This window comes from Dipodomys merriami, unplaced genomic scaffold (assembly GCF_024711535.1).
Source record: "Dipodomys merriami isolate MVZ:Mamm:240054 unplaced genomic scaffold, mDipMer1.0.p SCAF_20, whole genome shotgun sequence".
Classification (NCBI taxonomy): domain Eukaryota; kingdom Metazoa; phylum Chordata; class Mammalia; order Rodentia; family Heteromyidae; genus Dipodomys; species Dipodomys merriami.
This window is the reverse complement of record NW_027203382.1, coordinates 28,548,396-28,570,503: the sequence shown is the minus strand read 5'-3', so window position 1 is coordinate 28,570,503 and position 22,108 is coordinate 28,548,396. Positions and strand designations below refer to the sequence as shown.

At 37.7% G+C, this 22,108-nt stretch overlaps 1 protein-coding gene across 2 annotated transcripts in view; it reads right to left on the bottom strand.

Annotated features, from left to right (window-relative positions):
* Positions 1–22,108, bottom strand: part of Tnpo1 (transportin 1) — a 90,455-nt gene that overhangs the window by 17,018 nt on the left and 51,329 nt on the right. For both annotated transcript variants that reach the window (XM_070031328.1, XM_070031329.1), the window contains exons 7-18: positions 18,636–18,717; positions 17,347–17,469; positions 15,935–16,053; positions 13,277–13,337; positions 11,408–11,576; positions 9,036–9,188; positions 7,904–8,129; positions 5,782–5,953; positions 2,677–2,763; positions 1,626–1,733; positions 1,364–1,522; positions 1,197–1,284 (exon numbers count right to left, since the gene is read on the bottom strand). In XM_070031328.1, coding sequence (XP_069887429.1) covers positions 1,197–1,284; positions 1,364–1,522; positions 1,626–1,733; positions 2,677–2,763; positions 5,782–5,953; positions 7,904–8,129; positions 9,036–9,188; positions 11,408–11,576; positions 13,277–13,337; positions 15,935–16,053; positions 17,347–17,469; positions 18,636–18,717 — 1,547 coding nt within the window. The remainder of the gene's footprint in view (positions 1–1,196; positions 1,285–1,363; positions 1,523–1,625; positions 1,734–2,676; positions 2,764–5,781; positions 5,954–7,903; positions 8,130–9,035; positions 9,189–11,407; positions 11,577–13,276; positions 13,338–15,934; positions 16,054–17,346; positions 17,470–18,635; positions 18,718–22,108) is intronic.

The window sequence follows — 22,108 nt, the reverse complement described above, 5'->3', positions numbered from 1 at the left end:
AATCCTGTTAGTAGCAAAAAACACTTATTAGTAAGACATTTGGAGATATGTTCAGAAATACAAAGAAGGTTTTTTTGTCTGGATGATATGATTAACATATATTAATAAGCTGAAATTGGGTTATGGAAGGTTTGTCATACTTTTTCCTATTTCTGTATGTTTAATATAGTAATTTTGTATAAATATTAAAAATATTTTTGTGTAAGTTTATTTAAGCTTAAAAATGATAGGTTGTAAATGTTTTTATGACTGGGTTGCCATAACTTAAGAATCCAGAACAGTTAGGCCTAAAACTTAACGGCTCTTATGTATCATTGTTAATGTTACTATTTATAATGCAGAAATTCAGCTGGGTAGTGGTGGCTCATGCTTGTAATTCTAGCTATTCAGGCAGCTGAGACCTGAGAAGTATGGTTTGAAGCCAGCCTGGGCAAGAAAATTATTGAGACTCTTATCTCCAACTACCAAAAAAGCTAGAGATGGAGTTGTGGCTCAAAGTTTGTAGAAGGACAGAGACCAGGACCTGAGTTCAAGCCGTAGGACAAGCACAAAAGGAAAACAATAATCTAGAAATTCAGTTCCTATTCAAAAGCATAATTCTATCAAATGAAAAATCATTTATGTCAGTGTGTAATTAATGTTTAAATAAAATAAAAACAATTACAACAACATGTTGACATATTACATTGTTCTTGTATATCCTAATACCCCTCAGAACATTTAACTCCTGGAAATTCAGGTTATAATATCTAAGGAATTTCTTTATTGTCTTCATAAAAAGCCAAGATAATTCTAAAGCAGAATCAAATAGTTTTCTTAAAAAGTGGTACTTGAGGCTTCCCAACATATTTGAAAGTGAATGCTGGTATAGTAAAGAAAATTTGGCCATTACTATTTCTGGGTACTTCTACTAAAAAGGAGCTGGCATACAGTACCAAGGTTCCCCGTAGTGAGCATGTGCTATACTAGAAACTTCCCTCCAGTCACACAGCAGGGCCTGAAGGGCTACTAAAGAGATAGTAAGTTCAGGAGCTCAGGACCCCAAACATCCTGCTTGTTTCAATCACAGCAACTTTAACCAGCAGTAAAATGTACACTCGTAAGTGTACCTCTATCAATGTTAGAACTCTATAAAATTTAGCTAGAAATGAGATACAAAAATAACTTTTAATAACCATATTGAAAAATACTCATACCTATACAAGGCTTAACATGCTGAAAGCAAGCTTTAGTCAGGTCACCTAATAGGGCAAAGGAACTCTGTCGAACTTCTGGCATTTTATCCTACAAGAAAAAGAAGAAATTAACTCCAATATGATACAAAGAATAAGGTTTCAGTTAATTTTAATCTTACATGGCTTACCTGCATGCACTGATACATTAGTGTTAGAATGTTACTTCGAGCTACTAGTTGCTCAATGTTGCCTCCCAGGCCTTCAGCCAGGCCACTGAGTAAATCAAGAGCCACGATCATAAAATCTTTATCTGGAGCTTCATATTGATCTGGTTGAGCATTGTTCAGCTGAAAAAAAAATTATGTTTTGCTTTTAATTATTAAAAAATTTATTCATATTATGCCCATCTTTAGAACAATGTTAGGAAAGTAAAGATGTTCAGAAAAATACCATGGCTTGAGCAAGAGTCTTCTGTACTAGGTTTACACAACGCTGATACACGGGTTCACAGTAGGGAAGAAAGCCAGACTGTAGGGCTGTGGCAACTGAAGATAGGCACTAGAAAGAATAAATTGCACATGCTAAATTTTCTGAGTATATTTGAGATAATGAAAAATAGTCAAAACTATGCTAAAAGATTGCCGTCATTCTTTTATGAGCTTGATTTCTACTACTAAAGTTGCAGGTTTTATCTTTCCAAACCTCTCCTCTGGGTGTCACTATTTTGTCAATCAGTAACAATCTATTGGGGAAAAAAATGTAAGTTTCAACGGTGAATTTTATCCTCAAGGATATTTTTCATGTTGTTTTTTTTTTTTGCCCCTCAAATTTAAATTAAACTGAATATATTCAGATTTTTCTAAACAATACAGTATAGCAACTATTTACATGGCACTTACATTGTATTATGTAGTAATCTAGGATATACAGACATGCAAATACTATGCTATTATATATAAGGAACTTTTAGTATCCCCATAGGGGAGGGGCAGAACTAATCCCTGGCAGATACCAAGGGACAGCATATATAAAGTAAATGAAATGAGCCACAATTCTTATTCCCTTGAACTCAGTTTCACTTCTCTGGCTAGGGACAATCCATAGCATAAATTGGTGATCCTTGAAATAAATAGGGAAATAAAGATGAAGTGACTGGCCTATCACTGTCAATTCAGATAGCTTTGTTTGTTACATTTCATATAAATAACATTTTTTGCTTAAAATAGCAACTAGACATTATAAGCAGAGGACAGTAAAATCACATAATACAATCCTTTATGTACTTTTTAAGAAACTACATACATAGTATACCTTTTCTACTTAACAGTTTTTCTTAGAATAGATGTGTCTGAAAATAAGCCATAAGTACTTATTCAATATTTAAAAAGAAAGGTTTCTGAATATAGACTTAATTATTATTATATACACCCATTTTGGAATAGAAGACATGTTTTTGACAAAATATGCACCAGCTTAAGTAAGTATCAGTAGATTACAATACCTCAAGTAAAGGGAAAAGATCTTTATCTTCATCCTTTAACATGTTCCATTTCTGGATGAGTGGAGGCATTAGCATCTGAATATATTCCTATTTACAATGGTGAGAAACAAAATTCAAGTATAAAGAAGTTCATTTTAAATCTAAGAAAACTAAAACCCATTTACAACAGTTGTAGAAAAGTCTTTTAAAGAAAGCATAGAAAGACCCATTCTTTGCTTTTCAGTCCCTTCTAAAATTTCCCTGTCCTGAGGTGGAAGCCTGGCTCAAGTGGTAAAGTGCCCATCTAACAAGTGCAAAGTCCTTAGTACCATCAAAAGTAAGTAAAAATTGCTCTGTCTACCTTTAGTTTATATGACCTAGCCAGGTAGCAGTGGCTCACACCTGTAATCCTAGTTACTCAAGAAGCTGAGATCTAAGGTCTGAGGTTTGAAAGCAGCCTGCATACACACACTTGAGACTCTTACTGCTAATTAACCAGCAAAAAGCTGGATGCTGAAATGTGGCTCAAGTGGTGGAGTGCAAGACTTGAGTGAAAAAGTTAGGAAAAGTGCCAATTCCTGAGTTCAAGTCCTAATACAGAAATAAATAAATACAACAATCTACATGACCTTTGTTTTAAAGTCATTTGATATTTTTTGAAACTATGTCACTACATCAAAATGTACTACTTGTTAAATCACAATAAAAGAATATCTGTAAGTTTTTAAATTTTTTTTTTTGGGGGGGGGGTCTGGTCGTGGGCCTGAACTCTGGGCCTGGGCGCTGTCCCTCAGCTCTTCAGCTCAAGGCTAGCGCTCTACCACTTGAGCCACAGCACCACTTCCCACTTTTTTTCCCCTGCTTATGTGGTGCTGAGGAATTGAACCCAGGGCTTCATGCATGCAAGGCAAGCGCTCTACCACTGAGCCACCTTCCCAGCCCCCCCTCTGTAAGTTTTATTCTCCAGTGACAGATTTTCTTTTTATTTGTTACATGTAAAATGGCTGTAAAAATACCATGTAAAGTACATGGTATTTTAACAGAATAATCCACAAAACCAAGTGTAGCAGTGTAAACAAGCAGTATATACTTTAAAAACACAGCCTATCCTTCAAACAAACCTATAAACTGACACAAAATTTTAAGGATAAATACAATTTAGGACTTTTCATAGTTATATTTAAGCCATTTTTTCAGCATAAAATTGTGAATTACATTAAAATTCTAATGTCACTTATATATTTAGTATAATTGTTTAGTGTATTTCCCCATAAATCATGCATTCTGAAGAGAAAGCAAAATGTCTAGGGTGTATCCAAAAGCTAATGTTTTTGAAATGGTAGATTCAAATGCACTTAGAATTAAGAAATCCAGAGTATAAAATCTTGTTATATGGTTTCCTCAAGTCACTTTGGGAAGTGTTGGTGAATTCACTTCAGATGCTGTTATAATTTCTAGACTAGGCATATACTTGGTGAGTGTGTTAGTCCTGGGCCTTGAACTCAGGGTTTGGGTACTGTTCCCCAGCTTTTTTCTCAAAGGTACCATTCTACTGCTTGGGTCATAGCTCTATTTCTGGATTTTTGGTGTTTATTAAGAATCTCATGAACTTTACTGTCTATAGTTGGTTTTGAATTTCAATTCTCAGATCACAGCTTCCTAGCTAGGGTTACAGGCATGAGTTGCTGGTGCCTGGCCCATGCACTTATTTTACCATTTGGGAATATACTTGCTACTCTTATGTGAGTGCATATACATTTAATGTCAAATCATTCTACAGGTTCAGGTAGTAATATGAAAAGACACGCAAACAGAAATACAAAAAGACTTGGCTTTAAGAGTCTCAGACTTTATAACACTGTATGCAACAGCTCTAGCACCCCACCAACAGTTCTACTGAATGAGTTCTCAAAAACGAGAGATGACGGGTTAGGAAGGTGGCTCAGTGGTAGAGCGCTTGCCTTGCATGCCTGAGGCCCTGGATTCGATTCTTCAGCACCACATAAGCAAAAAGAAAAAAGCCGGAAGTGGCTCTGTGGCTCAAGTGGTAAAGCGCTAGCCTTGAGCTGAAGAGCTGAGGGACAGCACCCAGGCCCAGAATTCTGACCCCACGAGCGGACCCCCTTTCCCCCCCCCAAAAAAAAGAGATGTCTCTTCATTAGTCAGTTTGCTTTTTTTAAAAAAAATTCTTTTTTACTGTTATTACAAAGGTGACGTACAGAGGGGATACAGTTATGTAAAGAGTGTATTTCTTTTTGGACAATGTTACCCCTTCCCTTGCTCTCTCCTAGTTTTTCCCTCCGAGCCCTACCCACAAGTTGTATAGTTCATTTTCGTGTGTGTGTGTGTGTGTGTGTGTGTGTGTGTGTGTGTGTGTGTCAGGTCCTGGGTACTATCCCTGAGCCTCAGTGCCACTTCTGGCTTTTTCTGAGTAGTTTATCTAAGAATCTCAGGGACTTTTCCATCTGAGGTGGCTTTGAACCACGATCTTCAAATTTCAGCTCCTGAGTAGCTAGGATTACAAGCATGAGCCACAAGTGCCTGGCTAAGATCTGTATTTTTCGTTTTTGTAGCCATGGGGCTTGAACTCTGGGTCTATGTGATGTCCCTAAGCTTTTCAGCAGAAGGCAAGTGCTCTACCACTTGAGCTTATGGTTTTCTGGTGGTTTGTTGGAGATAAGAGTCTCACGTACTTTGCTGACTTTCCTGCCTGTACTGCCTTTGAACTGTGGTCTCAGCCTCCTGAGGAGCTAGGATTACAGGCATGAGCCACCAGCGCCCAGCTAAGATTTTAAAGTAATAAAAATTGTTCATATTTCTTGAAGTCTTTTTGTTTTTTTTTGGGGGGGGGTCCGGTTGTGGGGCCTGAATTCTGGGCCTGGGTGCTATCCCTCAGCTCTTTAGCTCAAGGCTAGCACTCTACCACTTGAGCCACAGCGCCTCTTCCGTTTTTTTTCTTTTTGCTTATGTGATGCTGAGGAATCAAACCTAGGGCCTCATGTATGTATGCAAGGCAAGCACTCTACCACTTTGAAGTCTTTTTTATTTCAACAAACATGCTTTATCTATGGTTTCTAGGTTATGCTATATACATCTTTTTCATAGTAGTCGTTTACAGATACTTACTGGTTTATTTAAATGATGTCCCACTGAATCTGCTAATGTTCCTATGGCATCATAGAGGATGAGCAGGTTTTTATGCTGGTATTTACTAAATGCGAAGACCAGGGTATCAAGTATATAAGCAAGGTAAGGAACAAGTTCTGTACAAGCTTCCTCTTCTAGTGTAGCAAAGGCACTAAAATTTTTTAAAGAGAGCAATATTTTATTGTTGTACAAGAGAGTTAACAGAGACCCAAAATAAGTCTATTGTTTATAGAACGTCACTTATATTTTATATCATGCCCATCTCCTTGTCTCATTACTCCAGATGCTTATTTTTCCCATTTCTTATCACTCTTTTCTTTCTATCAAGCTGTTATACGTGGTAAAACCTAAAACTACAATGCTACTGGGTCATCTTCTTTACTCATGGAGCAAGTTTACTTGGTGGTTTATTACCTATAAGGTCAGAGTGCTGAGAAAACAGCATGTACCCATTCTTAGGGAGTTTTGACTGTTGTAAATTATGAAACAGAATTAGACCAGCTATATTCCATTTTACATCTTACCTTCAACATGCATAAAAGGCTTTCAAAACAACAAAAACATTCTGATGTTTACTGTCCAAGATAATTGGGAACACATCAGATTCACGCACTCCTTAGATGTTATATCAGGCGTCAGCGCACAATCCATTTGTTACTATAAAAGTGCTATGTATGACTATTCAGACAAATAATAAAAGTTTTGTGACTCTTCTAGTTCTTAATTTCCAGAATATGTTTATATATTTCCTTCTACCCAATTTGGCATGTTCTGAAACTGACAGGCTTAAGCCAAATTAAAATCCTATCCATTAACATTCTGAACCCTCTGTTCATTTTCTTCATACCCTTACCATAAATTACAATGGTATACACAGTTCTTTAGTATTTCTTACTAGTCATTACATTTCAAGATGACACCCTCAAATTTATTATATGCCTAACAATTAGCAGGAAATAGAAATTTTGAACTACTGAATAAACTACAGAAAACAAAGCAATATATATCCTCCCAATATTAAACAAATATTTAGTGTTATCAATCACCATAATTTTCTTGCTCAACTTTCTCTCACCTTATTAAAAAATTGTAACTCTTCTTGCTATTACTGCTTCAGATCCTGTAAGGTCCAACTGAAATTTATTTTCCCTCTTTTCAAAGGTTAATTATTCCCAGTAAAAAAGTCAATCAATCCATAGTTGCTGAGCAAGAGCAGAAGCCTCGATTTCAAGCCAATGGTAAAAGGTAAAGCCAGTTTGAAAAAGGGTTATAGAAAGTAGTAGGCCTTTTCAGAATATAAAAACTTGCTCCAGTTGGAAAGGTAGCTCAGTGGTAGAGTGCTTGCCTTGCATGCTTTGATTTCTCAGTACCACATAAGCAAAAAAAAAAGGCGGACGTGGCGCTTTGGCTCAAGTGGTAGAGTGCTAGCCTTGAGCTGAAGAGCCGAGGGACAGCGCCCAGGCCCAGAGTTCAGGCTCCATGAGCAACAAAAAAAACAAAACAACCAAAAAACAAACAACTTGCTCCAAGGAACAACTACTTGCAGTAATGAAAGCAACTATAAGTCTGATACAAAAAGGAATAGCCTCAAAACTACCCTAAAGAATGGCTTCTGGTACAAATTCTCTAAGCACCAAAATGCTTAGTAGAAAATGACAAAACATAGGTCTGTAGTACTTTCTGTGGAGCTTGTAGTGGAACTACAGACTAAGGATGTGTATTTGTTCAAACATTGTCATTCTCTTTTGTCTGAGATAAAAGCTAATTCTATTGTTATGTTCACTGAGCAGAAAAAGAATGAGCAGAGGAAGAATGTAAAGGCTGATGTGTAGTTAGGAGTAACATTGTAAGTTACCAAAAGCTATAAACAACTTTCCAATCAATGAAAATGTACAGAATATGCTAATGTGTAAATTACAGTTCACTCCTGAAAAAACTTCATCAACAAAAGCATAGAATATTAATCATCCTTTCATAGGTGGCAAATTTTGTTAAAGAATATTTCAATAATGGCTTATTATCAACATTGTACCAGAATGGAGATTAGTCTTTCACTGAATTACCAATTCTCATATTGAACAGTGTTATCAATTTGTCCCACCTGCAGGCAGCTTCTTGTACTCTCTTGTTGCTATCCAGGATACGTTTTAGCAATTCTGTCATTAATGGCTTCAGATAAGTATCCGGTGGCTGGCTGACTACCCAATGTGCATAGCGGCTAAGAGTCCAGCATGTTATTGAACGTACAAGAGCCTTTTTATCAGAGAGGCACTGAATAAGGTGAGGAATGAGCTCAGGTAGATATGGAATCATGCCTTGCATGCAACCTGTAAAAAGTAAAATGACAGACATCTTCCAAAGGTGCTAAATATAGCTAAAACACAACGGTTTCACTGAATACAAAAACGACATATACATCTATGAAAAATATTCAGTATATCCCCATATCTATAAATACATGAAAATAACTGGTACCAAAATTGAAGAGTAATTGAAATTAGACTTAACTGTTTTCCTTCTATAGTAAGGTCAGGACACCTTTACCTTCACTACAAAATGTTCAAAAATGCCAATAAAATGCAGGATGAATAATAACCCTTTATAAAGAGCATAGTGACACTCTTGCATTGTGTTTCCTGAACTAACCAAGGGAATAAAACTATTTTCTGTCAGGGATGGTTCACATATCAGTTATCTATTCTGATCTCTTCTGTCTAACAAATACATCTGGCTGGGACAAGCAGCTTAATATGAGTTAAAATGGTTCATAGTAGCTGGGTGCTGGTGGTTTATGCCTGTAATCTAGCTACCCAGGAGGCTGAGATATGAGGATTGGGGTTTGAAGCCAACCTTGGCAGCAAAGGCCGTGAGACTCTCATCTCCAATTAACCACCAGAAAACAGGAAGTAGCACTGTGGCACAAGTGGTACTAGCCTTGAGTGAAAAAACTCAGGGACAGCAGTTCAAGCTGAGTTCAAGCCCCATGACTGACAAAATAAATAATAAAATTGGTTCATGGTAGAAATTTTCCTAAGGTAGCATTTGGATTTATTCATTCTTTTTAAGGTTAATTAAGATGACAGTCTTGTTTATCCCATACTTGCATTATAAGAGGGAAATCAATATAGTATTTGAATTCAGAGTGAAGACTTTGCTTGTTAAGCAATAGTTCTTTGGAGTAACCTATTCTTATTAGCCCCCATCAACAACTTTAGTATTCGAACTGGACTTACCTTCAGCAATTGCTCCTAAAACCAGGATGCCTGATTCTTTCACAACCCACTCATGGTGGAAAAGTAATTCTTTCAAAAGTGGCAAAATATGTGGCAGTAGCTCATCACGATACACATTTGCAAGAACATCTAGGGCAGCGGCAGAACATTTTCCTAAGGAAATATTTAACAATATTAATTATTTAAGAGTATCGTAAGTATAATATTCTAGCCATATTTTAATAGTTTTAGAGAAAGAATCCAGTAAGAGGTAGTTGTATGAAAAATTCTATTGATAAACATAACAAAAATTAGCAAATTGAGGGGCTGGGCAGGTGGCTCAGTGGTAGAGCACTTGCACTGCATGCATGAAGCCCTGGGTTCGATTCCTCAGCAACACATAAGCAAAAAGAAAAAAGCCGAAGTGGCGCTGTGGCTCAAGTGGTAGAGCGCTAGCCTTGAGCTGAAGAGCTGAGGGACAGCGCCCAGGCCCAGAATTCAGGCCCCATGACCAGACCAAAAAAAAGATGGGAGACAAGTTGGCTACTGTCCTTTTGGGTGCCTACTCTCCCAAAGGCAGAGACCCTACTGAGTGCCCAGTGTGACAGGATGGTACTACACTCGCAGAGGATCATGACTGAACATTGGTAGAGTACTAGCCTTGAGGGACAGCACCCAGGCCCAGAGTTCAGGCCCCACAACTGGACCCTCCCAAAAAAATTAGAGCAGCCTAGGATATAGAGACCCTACCTCAACCAATAGGGCAGGCATGGTGATACAAACATAAGGCCTTGAGTTCAAGCCTTAGTATCGTCCAGAAGAAAATATCCTTCACAGACAATAAATAAACCATGGGACTATGAATCAATCCAGACTTCATTAATGTAACAAGTCAGACAACAGCAAAAATGAAAATAAAGAATTTAAACTGCCAAAATTTTTCTAGTGTGAACTAGGCATGCACAATGGCTAACTACAATTTAGTCAATGGAAAAATTAAAAAAAAAAAAAAATAGTGTCCACAAGTTTCTCCACTTAGTATTTTTATGCAACAAAAGAAAATCTGTTTGTACTGATATAGAATGAAGGATATAACATACAAAAAAAAAATCAACAGTAAATTACATATTTTCTGATTTCACTTTTGGAAACTAGGCCTCACCTCTAAATACATATGTGAAGTTTTTCGTATATACAAAGAAAAAAAATTTTTTTTTTGCTGGTCCTGGAGCTTGAACTCTGCGCCTGGCACTGTCCTTGAGCTGCTCCGTGCTCACGGCTAGCGCTCTACCACTTGAGCCACAGCACCACTTCCCACTTTTTCTGTGTATATGGCACTGAGGAATCGAACCCAGGCTTCATGCATGCTAGACAAGCACACTACCACTGAGCCACCTTCCTAGCTCAAAGAACATATTTTTTGAAGGATATACAGATGAATGGGATATAATCATCATTCCTGCTCCTTAAAACTGAATGTGGGATATAAAGGAATATGTAATAGTAATGAAGATCTTACATTATCTTGTTCAATGAGACTTGAGTTCCAATAATGGGTGTGCAATTAGTAGTATCTATGTTAATCTTCAGCAGGTTTCTCTTTTTGCAAGTTTCCTTACTTACTTAAGACTATAAATGTGACATGTATTCAAAGTTCCTAGTCTAGTCCCTGGTATATCAATCAGGGAGTTGCATCAACAGACATCATTTCCCTTTTTTGGTTGATAAAAATGTCCTACAACTGACAATAGTGAAGGTTGGCTAGCTCTGTGAATATATCAAAGCCTGACTGAATTACATACTTCAATGAGTGAACAGTATAGGTATGTGAATTGTTATCATTTTTGTTTTTCAGTACTGGAGAGTGAACCTATGGCCCTTACACATGGTAGGCCAGTCTTTTTTTTCAGAATCAATTTTTTTTTTAATTGTGAAAATACCGTATAGAGGGGTTATAGTTACATAAGCAAGGTAATGAGTACATTTCTTATCAAGCATTGTTGCCTTTGTTTCCCCTTCCCATCCCTGTAGGTCAGTCTTGTATCACTTGCAAACTGTCCGTAGTTTCTTACTCCTGTTCTTGTGATACTAGAGACTGTATTCAAGGCCTTCTGCTTGCTAGTAAGTACTCTACTATTGAGCTATGTCTCTAGTCTTCATAATCCTACCAAGTGCTGGGATTACAAGTACATAACTGGCCAAGAATTGTGTCTTAATAAAACACCAAAAATAAAACAATTTATTCTATAAGAAAGGATCTTAGTATATATATCAGACTGACCCAAAATTCACTACCTTCCTGTTTCTACTTCCTAATGCTAGGATTACAGGTACATGCTACTACACTTAACCAATAAAATGATCAAAGTAGACAACTGTGTTTTTCGACATACTTAGATTCCAGTCAGAAATTGTATCATCATCATCAATTTCATCATCTTCATCATCTTCTTCTTCAATTCCATCTTCATCATGCTGTTGAGCCACAGTTCTTGATCGATGAAAACGTGGCCTTATATCTTGTTCACTATCAGGAATTGTTTCATCCTCTTCAACATCACCCTATGATTAAAAAAAAAATAGCAATCAGATGGGGAAAACAATGAAAGAGGTGACACTGATCAAGATGCACTGTGCTCATAAACTGACATGTTCAACTAAAACATTTTTGTACACCTACTTAAATAAAAAATCTGTATTGGGGCTGGGTAGGTGGCTCAGTGGTAGAGTGCTTGCCTTGCATGCATGAGGCCCTAGGTTTGATTCCTCAGCACCACATAAGCAGAAAAAGCTGGAAGTGGTGCTGTGGCTCAGGTGGTAGAGCACTTGCCTTAGCTGAATAGCTGAGGGACAGCGCCCAGGCCCAGGGTTCAAGCCCCATGACCAAAAAAAAAAAAAGCCTGTATTTTATCAGAAAAAAATATTTAATGACAGCCATTAAAAACTGATGAGTAAGCCGGGCGCTGGTGGCTCACGCCTGTAATCCTAGCTACTCAGGAGGCTGAGATCTGAGGATCGCGGTTCAAAGCCAGCCCGGGCAGGATAGACCGTGAGACTCCTATCTCCAATAAAACCACCAGAAAACCGGAAGTGGCGCTGTAGCTCAAGTGGTAGAGCGCTCGCCTTGAGCTGAAGAGCTGAGGGACAGCGCCCAGGCCCAGAGTTCAAGTCCCACGACCGACAAAAACAAACAAACAAAAAAAAAAAAAAAACAAAAAACTGATGAGTAAAAGAATCAGAACATTACGTGATGTGGTTACGTACAGGATTCTTTCTGAGGATGTCCTGTGCTGAAAACAGTTCCTTATGAAAAAGAGAATCTGCTATACATCTACTATATACCCTTTTCAACTGTACTATTAGCTGGGATGATCTAAGAGTACATGAACCATATTCAGATCAGCCTATTAAAAAAGTAGTTTAAGTCACAGGAAAATAAGGAGAGCATTATTATCCCTGTCTAGAATCAATTAAGGTAGAATTTATTACCAACCTAGTTCATTATGCATTTTATAGATTATGTAAAATAGAAAGCTCTTTTAAGTAGGACCTATTAGAAACAAATTTGGGGGCTGGGAATGCATCATTACAGGTAGAGTGCTTACTCTACATGCATAAAGCCCTGGGTTTGATTCCTCAGTACCACATACACAGAAAAAGCTAGAAGTGGTACTATGGCTCAAGTGGTAGAGTACAGCCTTGAGCAAAAAGCAGCTCAGGGACAGTGCTCAGTCCCTGAGTTCAAGGACTGCCTCCCTCCCCCCAAAAAGTTGTTCAATTTAAAGATTTACTAAGTCACGTCAATAATCCTATCTATTCAGGAGGTTAGAGATCTGTGGATTACAGTTTGAGGCCAAAGTAGGCAGAAATTCCAGAAGTGGAACTGTGGCTAAAGTTGTGGAGCACTAACCTTGAGCTATAGAACTCAGGGACAGACAGGCACTGGTGGCTCACGCCTGTAATCAATCCTAGCTACTCAGGAGACTGAGACCTGAGGATTGCTCTTCAAAGTCCTCCAAAGCCAGCCCAGGCAGGGAAGTCCCTGAGACTCTTAGCTCCAATAAACTACTAGAAAACCAGAAGTGGTCTGTGGCTCAAGTGGGAGAGTGCTAGCCTTGAGTTGAAGAGCACAGGGACAGCAGTCAGGCCATGAGTTCAAGACTTAGGACCGGCATTCAAAACAACAAAAATAAATAAATAAAATAATTAAAGATTAATCCAAATAAGTAACACTGCTTTATCCATTAGAAAAGTTTTCTTACCTTAAGCAAGATAATATCTATATCTGAGTACTTCATGCCATTTACTAACACAGGAATCAACCTATAAAGAAATTAACAAAATAAAAATTTAAAGATCTCAACAGAATAATTAAGAAGTCTTAAAACCTTATATACTATAGCACTATTGAGATAAGCATGGGAAATACTGTCTTTAACCATATTTAGTAAAGCCTGCCCTCATTAAAGGAATACTAACAGGGCAAAAAAGCAGCAAGACTTAAAATTTGCTGGACAGGTTTAGGAAATATAGGCCAGCCAAATTTTCATATTCAAAATTCTTCTGGAAAGACTAATGGTAATACAACTATGTGGGATTTACAGTGCAGAGAACCATTTTTTGTAAGTTACATATATTGTATAGGAGACCCAGGTCTACTTTGCTGACTAACACAAAGTTTAATTTCAAGGAAATGGTGAGATGTCAGATTATGAGATACTGAATATTCAACAAAGATGTGGGTTAAAGACCTGAGATAGTAAGCCTCACCTATTCTTTATTTTTTACTTTTTTTGTCTGTTGGGGGGCTTGAACTCAGGGTCTGGGCATTGTTGCTTAAGGCTAGCACACTACTACTTTTAGCCATAGAGCCACTTCAGGTTTTCTGGTAGTTAATCCAAGATAAGAGTCTCACAGCCTTTTCTGCCCAGGCTGGCTTTGAATCGCAATCCTCAGATCTCAGCCTCTTCAGTAGCTAGGATTATAGGCATATGCCACCAGTATGTCCTTCACTTTTTTGAGAGAGAAAAAATACAGCAAGTTAAAGCTATGGCAAAGGAGTAAGAGGAAAAACATGAAAAATCTATCTGATGGACTGAAGACCCTTCTTTGGAGAAAAAAACAAGACAAAAAATCATTGTGTTATCAGACCTAAAGTAGCAAAACTGCTTAGGTAGGGAAGAACCTCACAAGAAAATCTACTAAGTTTAGGCCAGATTAACCCCTCTTTAGAAAGCAGAAGTGCTCAAAATGAATGAAAACTATGTCCAAGTGTGATAATGTTTGACAAAGTTGAGCTGGTAAATGGAATGTAAAAGCAGATCTGGAACAAAGATTGACAGAGAGTAAACAACATACATACATTTCTGTAGCTATTAATCCCCCAAGTAGTGTAACTTTTCCTAACAGCATTCAACCACCTGTTCTAAGAAGCAAGAATAAATTCAATAATCTAGAGTAGCAAAGACAGATGCAGGGTATCTGGAAATTTAGCCAATATGGGCCATTTGGGGTTATGGCTATCTTGTTAAAGAAAGAAAAAAGAGGAAGAATGTGAGATTGAAAGAATAAAAAGAGATCAAAGGTCCTTCTCACTTAGGATGGTGGATGGGCTCACTAAAGTTTGTGAGAAGGAGGGACATGTAAAGCCAGGCAAGTAAGAACGTAAGATTAAGCTAGGAACCACTAGCTCACATCTCTCAGGCTAGCTGTTTGGGAAGCTGAGATTGGGAGAATCATGATTTGAAACAGCCTATGCCTTTAAAGAGACCCCCTTCAAAACAAATAGCAGGCATAATGGCATGCAACGGTCATTCAACTATGTGAGAAATTGCAATTGGGGAGGATCTTTCCAGGCCAGCTTGGGCAAAAAAAAGCCCAGACTCCTAATTCCAAACAAGAAGCTAGCTGTAGTGGTGTACACCTGTCATCCCAGCTAAGATAACAAATTTCAAATAAGTGGATCGCAGTCCAAGTGTGGGGCTGGGCAAAAAAACAAGATACTATTTCAATAAGAGTGAGTGTGCACATGCGTGCATGCACACACACAGATGGAGACATATTTTAGAGTTAGACTATCTAACCTAGAAAAAAAAAACGAAGGAAATGAAATAGATGAGTGTGTTTTCTATGAACACATGATGGCAATCTACCATGTGCTGGACCAATTCACTAGGCAGATTATTTTTGAACAGGTTTAATTATTAAGCAACTTTCTCCTGGAGGCTCATGTAGTTTTTAGGAACAAGAGTTTTTAATACAACAAATGTGAACTGAGTGCTTAAATATTTGCTAGGTGTTTGGATAATCCATACAAACACTCTGAGTTATTAATCTATAAAAACAAAGAAGCCGTTGGGTGCTGGTGGCTCACACCTGTAATCCTAGCTACTCAAGAGCTGAGATATGAGGATTGCAGTTCAAAGTCAGCCCCAGCAGGAGATTCTTATCTCCAATTAAACACCAGAAAACTGGTAGTGTTGCGGCTCAAGTGGCAGAGCACTAGCCTTGAACTGAAGAGCTGAGGGACAGTGCCCAGGCTCAGAATTTAAGCCCCATGACCGACAAAAAAAAAAAAAAAAAAATTAAGCTTACCTTCTTTAAAAATCTCATTCTCTGATGTAAGAAAAAATAATCTTGGGGCTGGGAAGGTGGCTCAGTGGTAGGGCACTTGCCTTGCATGTCTGAGGCCCTGGGTTCGATTCCTCAGCACCACATAAACAAAAAGCCGGAAGTGGCGCTGTGGCTCAAGTGGTAGAGCGCTCGCCTTGAGCTGAAGAGCTGAGGGACAGCGCCCAGGCCCAGAGTTCAGGCCCCAGGACCGGACCCCCCCCAAAAAAAAAATCTTATGTGCATATAAAAGAGAAAGCACTGTTAAGATATTTAAGAACAAGGAAGCATTTATAAGTAGGAACACTTACTTGGGAAGATGTCTTATAAGTACATCTTTGCAGATTGGCTGCTCAGCCAAAGTGAGCCAAAATTCACAGGCTTCTAAAGCCACATTTTCATCTTGGTCTTGGGTTCTTTGTAGCATGTACTATAAACAGAAACCTTAATATTAATCAGTTGAAGCGATATGTACATTACTATGAACTGAGTCCTACATGTATTTTAGCATGGCTTTCTACCAAGGCTTTTGGATTTTGTTGTTGTTTAAAGCTTCCTAGGTTAATTCTAAAATGTAACCAATAAGATGCTCATTCCATAAATTACTTATGTTTTTGGGTAAATGTTAATAATTGAACAATGGACCTCAGAAATTAGGAACTCCATTATTTCTTAAAAGAATCCTTTTCTGTAACAAAACTCATGATATATCTTCTAATATGACTTTGAAATACAGACTTTCAAAACACATACACATTTAACTGTACAAATTAATCCTTTAAATTTGGAATAAGTAGTAACATTTTTGGAGATTACAACTATACTACTACATACTGTACCAGATCATGTCCTATTCCTAACACTGCTGGGGATTGCTGAATAAACAAAGAACAAATAAATAAATAAATAAGGCTCCCCAGCTGATCTGGAAAAGGTAAAAATTATTAAAAAGTTTGTTTAATTCCAAACTGTTTCAGTAAAACTTCAACCAATCCCATCTGACTTTTCAAAGAGAATAGGCAGGCTATCAGGGAAACCACAACTATCTCCACTGCATGGTGAAACATATCTTTGTTCTAAGAACAAAAGTTGTTATCCTCCTTCTAATACATTTTAACCACCATTCTTTAAAACTCCTCCCAGGCCACACAATACAGAACTTCACACAGGTGTGTACTATTCAAAGCACTTACAAAGCCACTTAATACTATTGACTATACTCAGTAATATGAAAAAAAAAAACAAAAAACAAAAAAACAAGGTAAAGTTGGATATTGTCGGTAAACAATAATTGTTCTAAAGTATCTTTGAATCCTTTTTTCAAAATATGACTACATTGATCAGCATAACTAAGAAAGTCAGCCTTACACTTGCTCAGCATGCTTATTCAGATAACTCTACCACTGAAACCATGCCTCTAGCCCTGCTCTTTTTGCTAGTTTGAGACAGTGTCTCACAGACTTTATTCTGTGTGAGCTAGCACAGAACAGTGACCCTCTAAATCTCAGTCTCCTGAGTAGTTAGAATTACAGGCATGAGGCATCAGTGCCCAGTTCTCCAAATCTTAAACCTCATGAAAGAACAATCACAATAAGATAATTTATAATTTTAAGACAACCACAACTATTTTTATATTCCTCTAAATGTGTTCTATAAACACACTTTGTGTTCCATATTTTTCTAGGGAGACAAAAAAAGGACGAAAACCTTTAAGCTGTATTACCTCAACAATATTGTGCATGTGAGGAAGGAGACGATCCATTCGAACTTCAAGCAACATCACAAGTGCCCGGCACACATTTTTCCGCACCTCTGGTTCTTCATCACCAGCCAGTGCAAAGAGATTCTATTGCACAGAAATAATTTTTTCAGTTCAAAAATTCAAATATATTAGAAAAAATTACACTATTTAAAGTTATATAAGTAGGGAGGGAGGGGGGAGGCTGGGAAGGGATGTGAAGGGTAAACAAAGGAGGAGGCTGCAATGCTTGGTAAGAAATGTACGCATTATCCTGCCCATGTAATTGTAACTTCTCTGTACAGTATGTTCACAAATAAAATTAAATTAAATTAAAAAAAATAAAGTTATATAAGTATTCTTCAAGGGAGGATTTTTTTTAAAATCTAAGACTATAAAACAACAAAAAAGACTAAATTGGCCTAAAGTAATAGATAATAGCTACATTTTGAGGGCTGGAAGGCTAAGAGATAGATTAGGTGGGAGGGGGGCTTCTCAAGGGTTATGAGCTCCCAAGAGAAAAGGGGACCACCTAAAAAGTCTGTTTAAATTGTTTTTGAAAGGCTGTGTGCCCCCAACATAACAAAACCATGCAGCCTATTAACAATTAAAAGTGCTATGAAGACTCCTTAGGCACTTTTACAATTGTATTTTGTCAACTGAAATTTGGTTGAAACTTCTTTTCAGCTCATCTTTTTTTCTCCCTCCAGTACTGAAGTTTGAACTCTGGGCTCACATTTGCTTGGGTTGCTAAGGCTGATGTTCTACCATTTAAGTCATCCCTCTAATACAGCTTCCTACTGATTGATTGAAGCTAGTCTTGTAGACTTTTCTGTCCAGCTTGGCTTCAAAGAGAAAGCCTCTAGGAATCAGCCATCTAAGTAGCTAGAAACTTGAGCCAGCAGTACCATGTGAACTTCAGATTCTTTGCTGAGTTAACTTTATCCAACTTCACCAACTTTTCATGTCTCAAAACAATATATGAGCTGGAGGATTCAATTTTTATACAGAATTTGAATAGTGAGGGGAAAAAATACCTTAATCAAGTTATTAAGCAGCCAAACATGAATATCTTGTAATCCATGTTTGTATCATGACTTAAATAAAAAAATTAAAGAAAAAGTGCTTTTACTTTTAGCTGACAAAACTAAATCTGTACCATATCCAATTTTGATACTATCAAAATAACTGAACATTGATAGAAGTTATTTTACAATAAAACCATATATAGTTAAGTGTTATTTAAGCTAAAAAATACAGAAGGTAAAGCTTACCTCAATAAACGAATCAATGTGCAACATCAGAGCTTGAGTCCTACTGATGATAAACTGATTGACACATGCAACAGCATGAGACCTAGAAACAAAGTTTGAAACTTAATATATGCTCATTGTAGCTACTTGTCTACAGAAAAGTAGTGCAAATATCTATGACTTCATAAAAATATCATGATACATACACATCTACATATATCCACTAAAAAAATGTGTCAAATCTCTGCTAATCAATAGGGAAAGAAAGAGAATGATAACTGAATGAAAAATACAAATTGTTGGGCTGGGTAGGTGGCTCAGTGGTACAGCACTTGCCTTGCATGCATGAGGCCCTGGGTTCGATTCCTCAGCACCACATAAGCAAAAAGAAAAAAGCCGGAAGTGGCCCTGTGACTCAAGTGGTAGAGTGCTTGCCTTGAGCTGAAGAGCTGAGGGACAGTGCCAAGGTCCGGAGTTCAGGCCCCACAACCGGCAAAAAAAAAAAAAAAAAAAAAAAAAAAGAGCTGAGGGACAGCGTTCAGGCCCAGAGTTCAAGCCCCATGACTGACAAAAAGAAAGAAAAAAAAAAGAGAAAGTTAAAAGTATATGAAAGTTATCTTACCCATGTAATTGTAACTCCTCTGTATGGTATTTTCACAATTAAAAAAAAAAAGTATATGAAAGAATGTGAACTGTCAATGTGGACAGCTCTAAAAAGTAGAAAGTTAAGCAAAGACACAACTGACTTAATGCAATACACATTTTAATAGATATGCATTCTTTTAAAACTGAAAATGGACCTTGGGGAAGGGAGGGAGGGAGGGGATGGTAGGGGGAAAACAATGGAGGGGGTAACAATGTTCAAGAGGAAGTGGAAGTGTACTCATTACCTCACTCATGTAACTGTAACCCTCTGTATAGTATCTCTACAATAAAAAAAAAATTAAAAAAAAAAAATTAAAAAAAAAAAAACTGAAAATGGAGAACAGTTTGTGTTTTGGCATACCTAAAATTCAATTTGTCAGTGACCAAATCTATGATAAAATTAAGTGGAACTGCCGGGCGCTGGTGGCTCACGCCTGTAATCCTAGCTACTCAGGAGGCTGAGATCTGAGGATCGCGGTTCAAAGCCAGCCCAGGCAGGAAAGACCATGAGACTCCTATCTCCAATAAACCACCAGAAAACCGGAAGTGGCGCTGTAGCTCAAGTGGTAGAGCGCTCACCTTGAGCTGAAGAGCTGAAGGACAGTGCTCAGGCCCAGAGTTCAAGCCCCACAACCGACAAAAAAAAAAAAAAAAAATTAAGTGGAACTAAGCACATTATGGGGAGCTGACCTCACATTAAGTGTGAATGAAGCACAGGGACTGGGAAGGTGGCTCAGTAATAGCGTGTTTGCCTTGCATGCATGAGGCCCTGGGTTTGATTCCTCAGTACTACATAAGCAGAAAAAGTCAGAAGTGGCACTGTCTCAAGTGGTAGTGAGCTAGCCTTGAACTGAAGAGTCGAGGGACAGTGCTAGTGCCCCGGCCCAGAGTTCAAGGCCCCATAACTGACAAAAAGAAAAAAAAAAAAAAACACGAAAAAAAGAAGAAAAAGCGTGAAGCACAAAGTAAGCTGTTTATAATTCAAAGTCTGCCTACTCTATAAAATAAGAATAACAAAATCCATCCATTTGTAAGGATTAAACTAAGCAAGGTAATATATATACTTAGGACAGTAAGCCAATAGGAAAGAAAGATTTAGAGGCTTTTAAATCTAGAACAAAAACATTTTAATATTTGTGTGCACATGGGCCACACAGGCATCTGAAGATGCCTAACTACCATCATTTTCCAAATAAATTTTAGAAACTTAGAAACAGATGGACTTATACATCATTTAACTTTAAATGGTACTATTTATAGTGCTACCAAAGAATACTAACCACACAGGAACTTTTAACAAAATGTTCAAACTAATACATTTTAATGAAGTTTTCATGAAACCTGATAATTCTAGAATTCATATAGAAAAGAAAGGTTGCAACCTCTAAATATCATTTAGTTTAGGCCAGAAATACTGCATGTAAGATTTAAAAAAATACTTCTTTGAAGCCAACCTACTTTGAAGCCTAGCTACTGAGAAGGCTGAGATCTGAGGATCACAGTTTAAAGCTAGCCCAGACAGGAAAGTCCATGAGACTCTTATCTCCTATAAACCACTCAGAAAAACGAAAGTGGCGCTGGGGCTGAAGTAGATTTTTCAGCCTTAAGCTAAAGAGCTGAGGGACAGTGCTCACGCCCCAGAGTTCAACCCCACGACCACCAACAACAAAAGTTACACAAAGTAGTAAGATCCTGTCTGTAAAAAATAAATGAAAGGGGAAAGGGCTAGAATCATATAGTACTTTCTTAGCATGACAGATGTCCAAAATTTAATCCTTAGTACTGTAAGTAGAGAAAATAAAGAACAAAACAACAACAACAACAACGATCCCAACAACAAGAAGAAAAGAAACTTCTTTAAATGGTTAATGATGATTAGTAATAGGCTAGTTGTAGGCTTTATTACTACCTTCATTCCTTTTTGGGACAAAATTATGAATTGACCTTACTGTATTCAAAACTGTCTTCCAAACTGTAACATAGTAGGATATAATTAAAAATTTGAAGCTGGACAATGGTGCCTTAAGTCTGTAATCATAGCTACCTGGAAGGATTACTGAGGCCAACATGGACAAAGGTTTGTATTTTCTAGACTTCTCAATGGGAGTTGGATGAGCTGTCTTAAGCCTGTAGTTATGACAGCAAGCCTAAAATAGGTTGATATGACCTAAGCATATTCCTGGGCAGGAAGTGAGACACTAACTTGAAAATAACCAACACACAAGCTGGGAAGGTGGCTCAGTGGTAGAGCGCTTGCCTTGCATGCATGAGGCCCTGGGTTCGATTTCCAGCACTACATAAGCAGAAAAAGCTGGAAGCAGAACTGTGGCTCAAGTGGTAGAGCGCTAGTCTTAAGCTGAAGAGCTGAGGGACAGCACTCAGGCCCAGAGTTCAAGCCCCACGACCGACTTACCCCCCTTCAACAAAAAAAATAACCAACACAATGAAAAGGACTAGAGCTGTGTTCAATGGTAAGGCACTTACTTACCAAGGGCCAGGCTATAAGTTCAAACCCCAGTATTGCAAAATATAAAGTAGATTATCCTCATACAGATTGAGTTCTCATTGTTTAATCTGCCCAGATTTTTCCTCATTGTAAAATTAATTTCAATATTAGTTTTACAGAATAGCAATTCATCTAAAGCCTCAAAGGTCAAAGTTTCAGATCAGTCTGGGAAATACAAGGTGATCCTGCTTAAAAAAGAGAGCTATAAGTCAGGCACCAGTGGTTCACACCTATAATCGTAGCTACTCAAGAGGCTAAGATCTGAGAAATGCAGTTCAAAGCCAGCTGGACAAGAAAATCTGTATGACTCTTCTCTTCAATTAACCAGCAAAAAGTCAGAAGT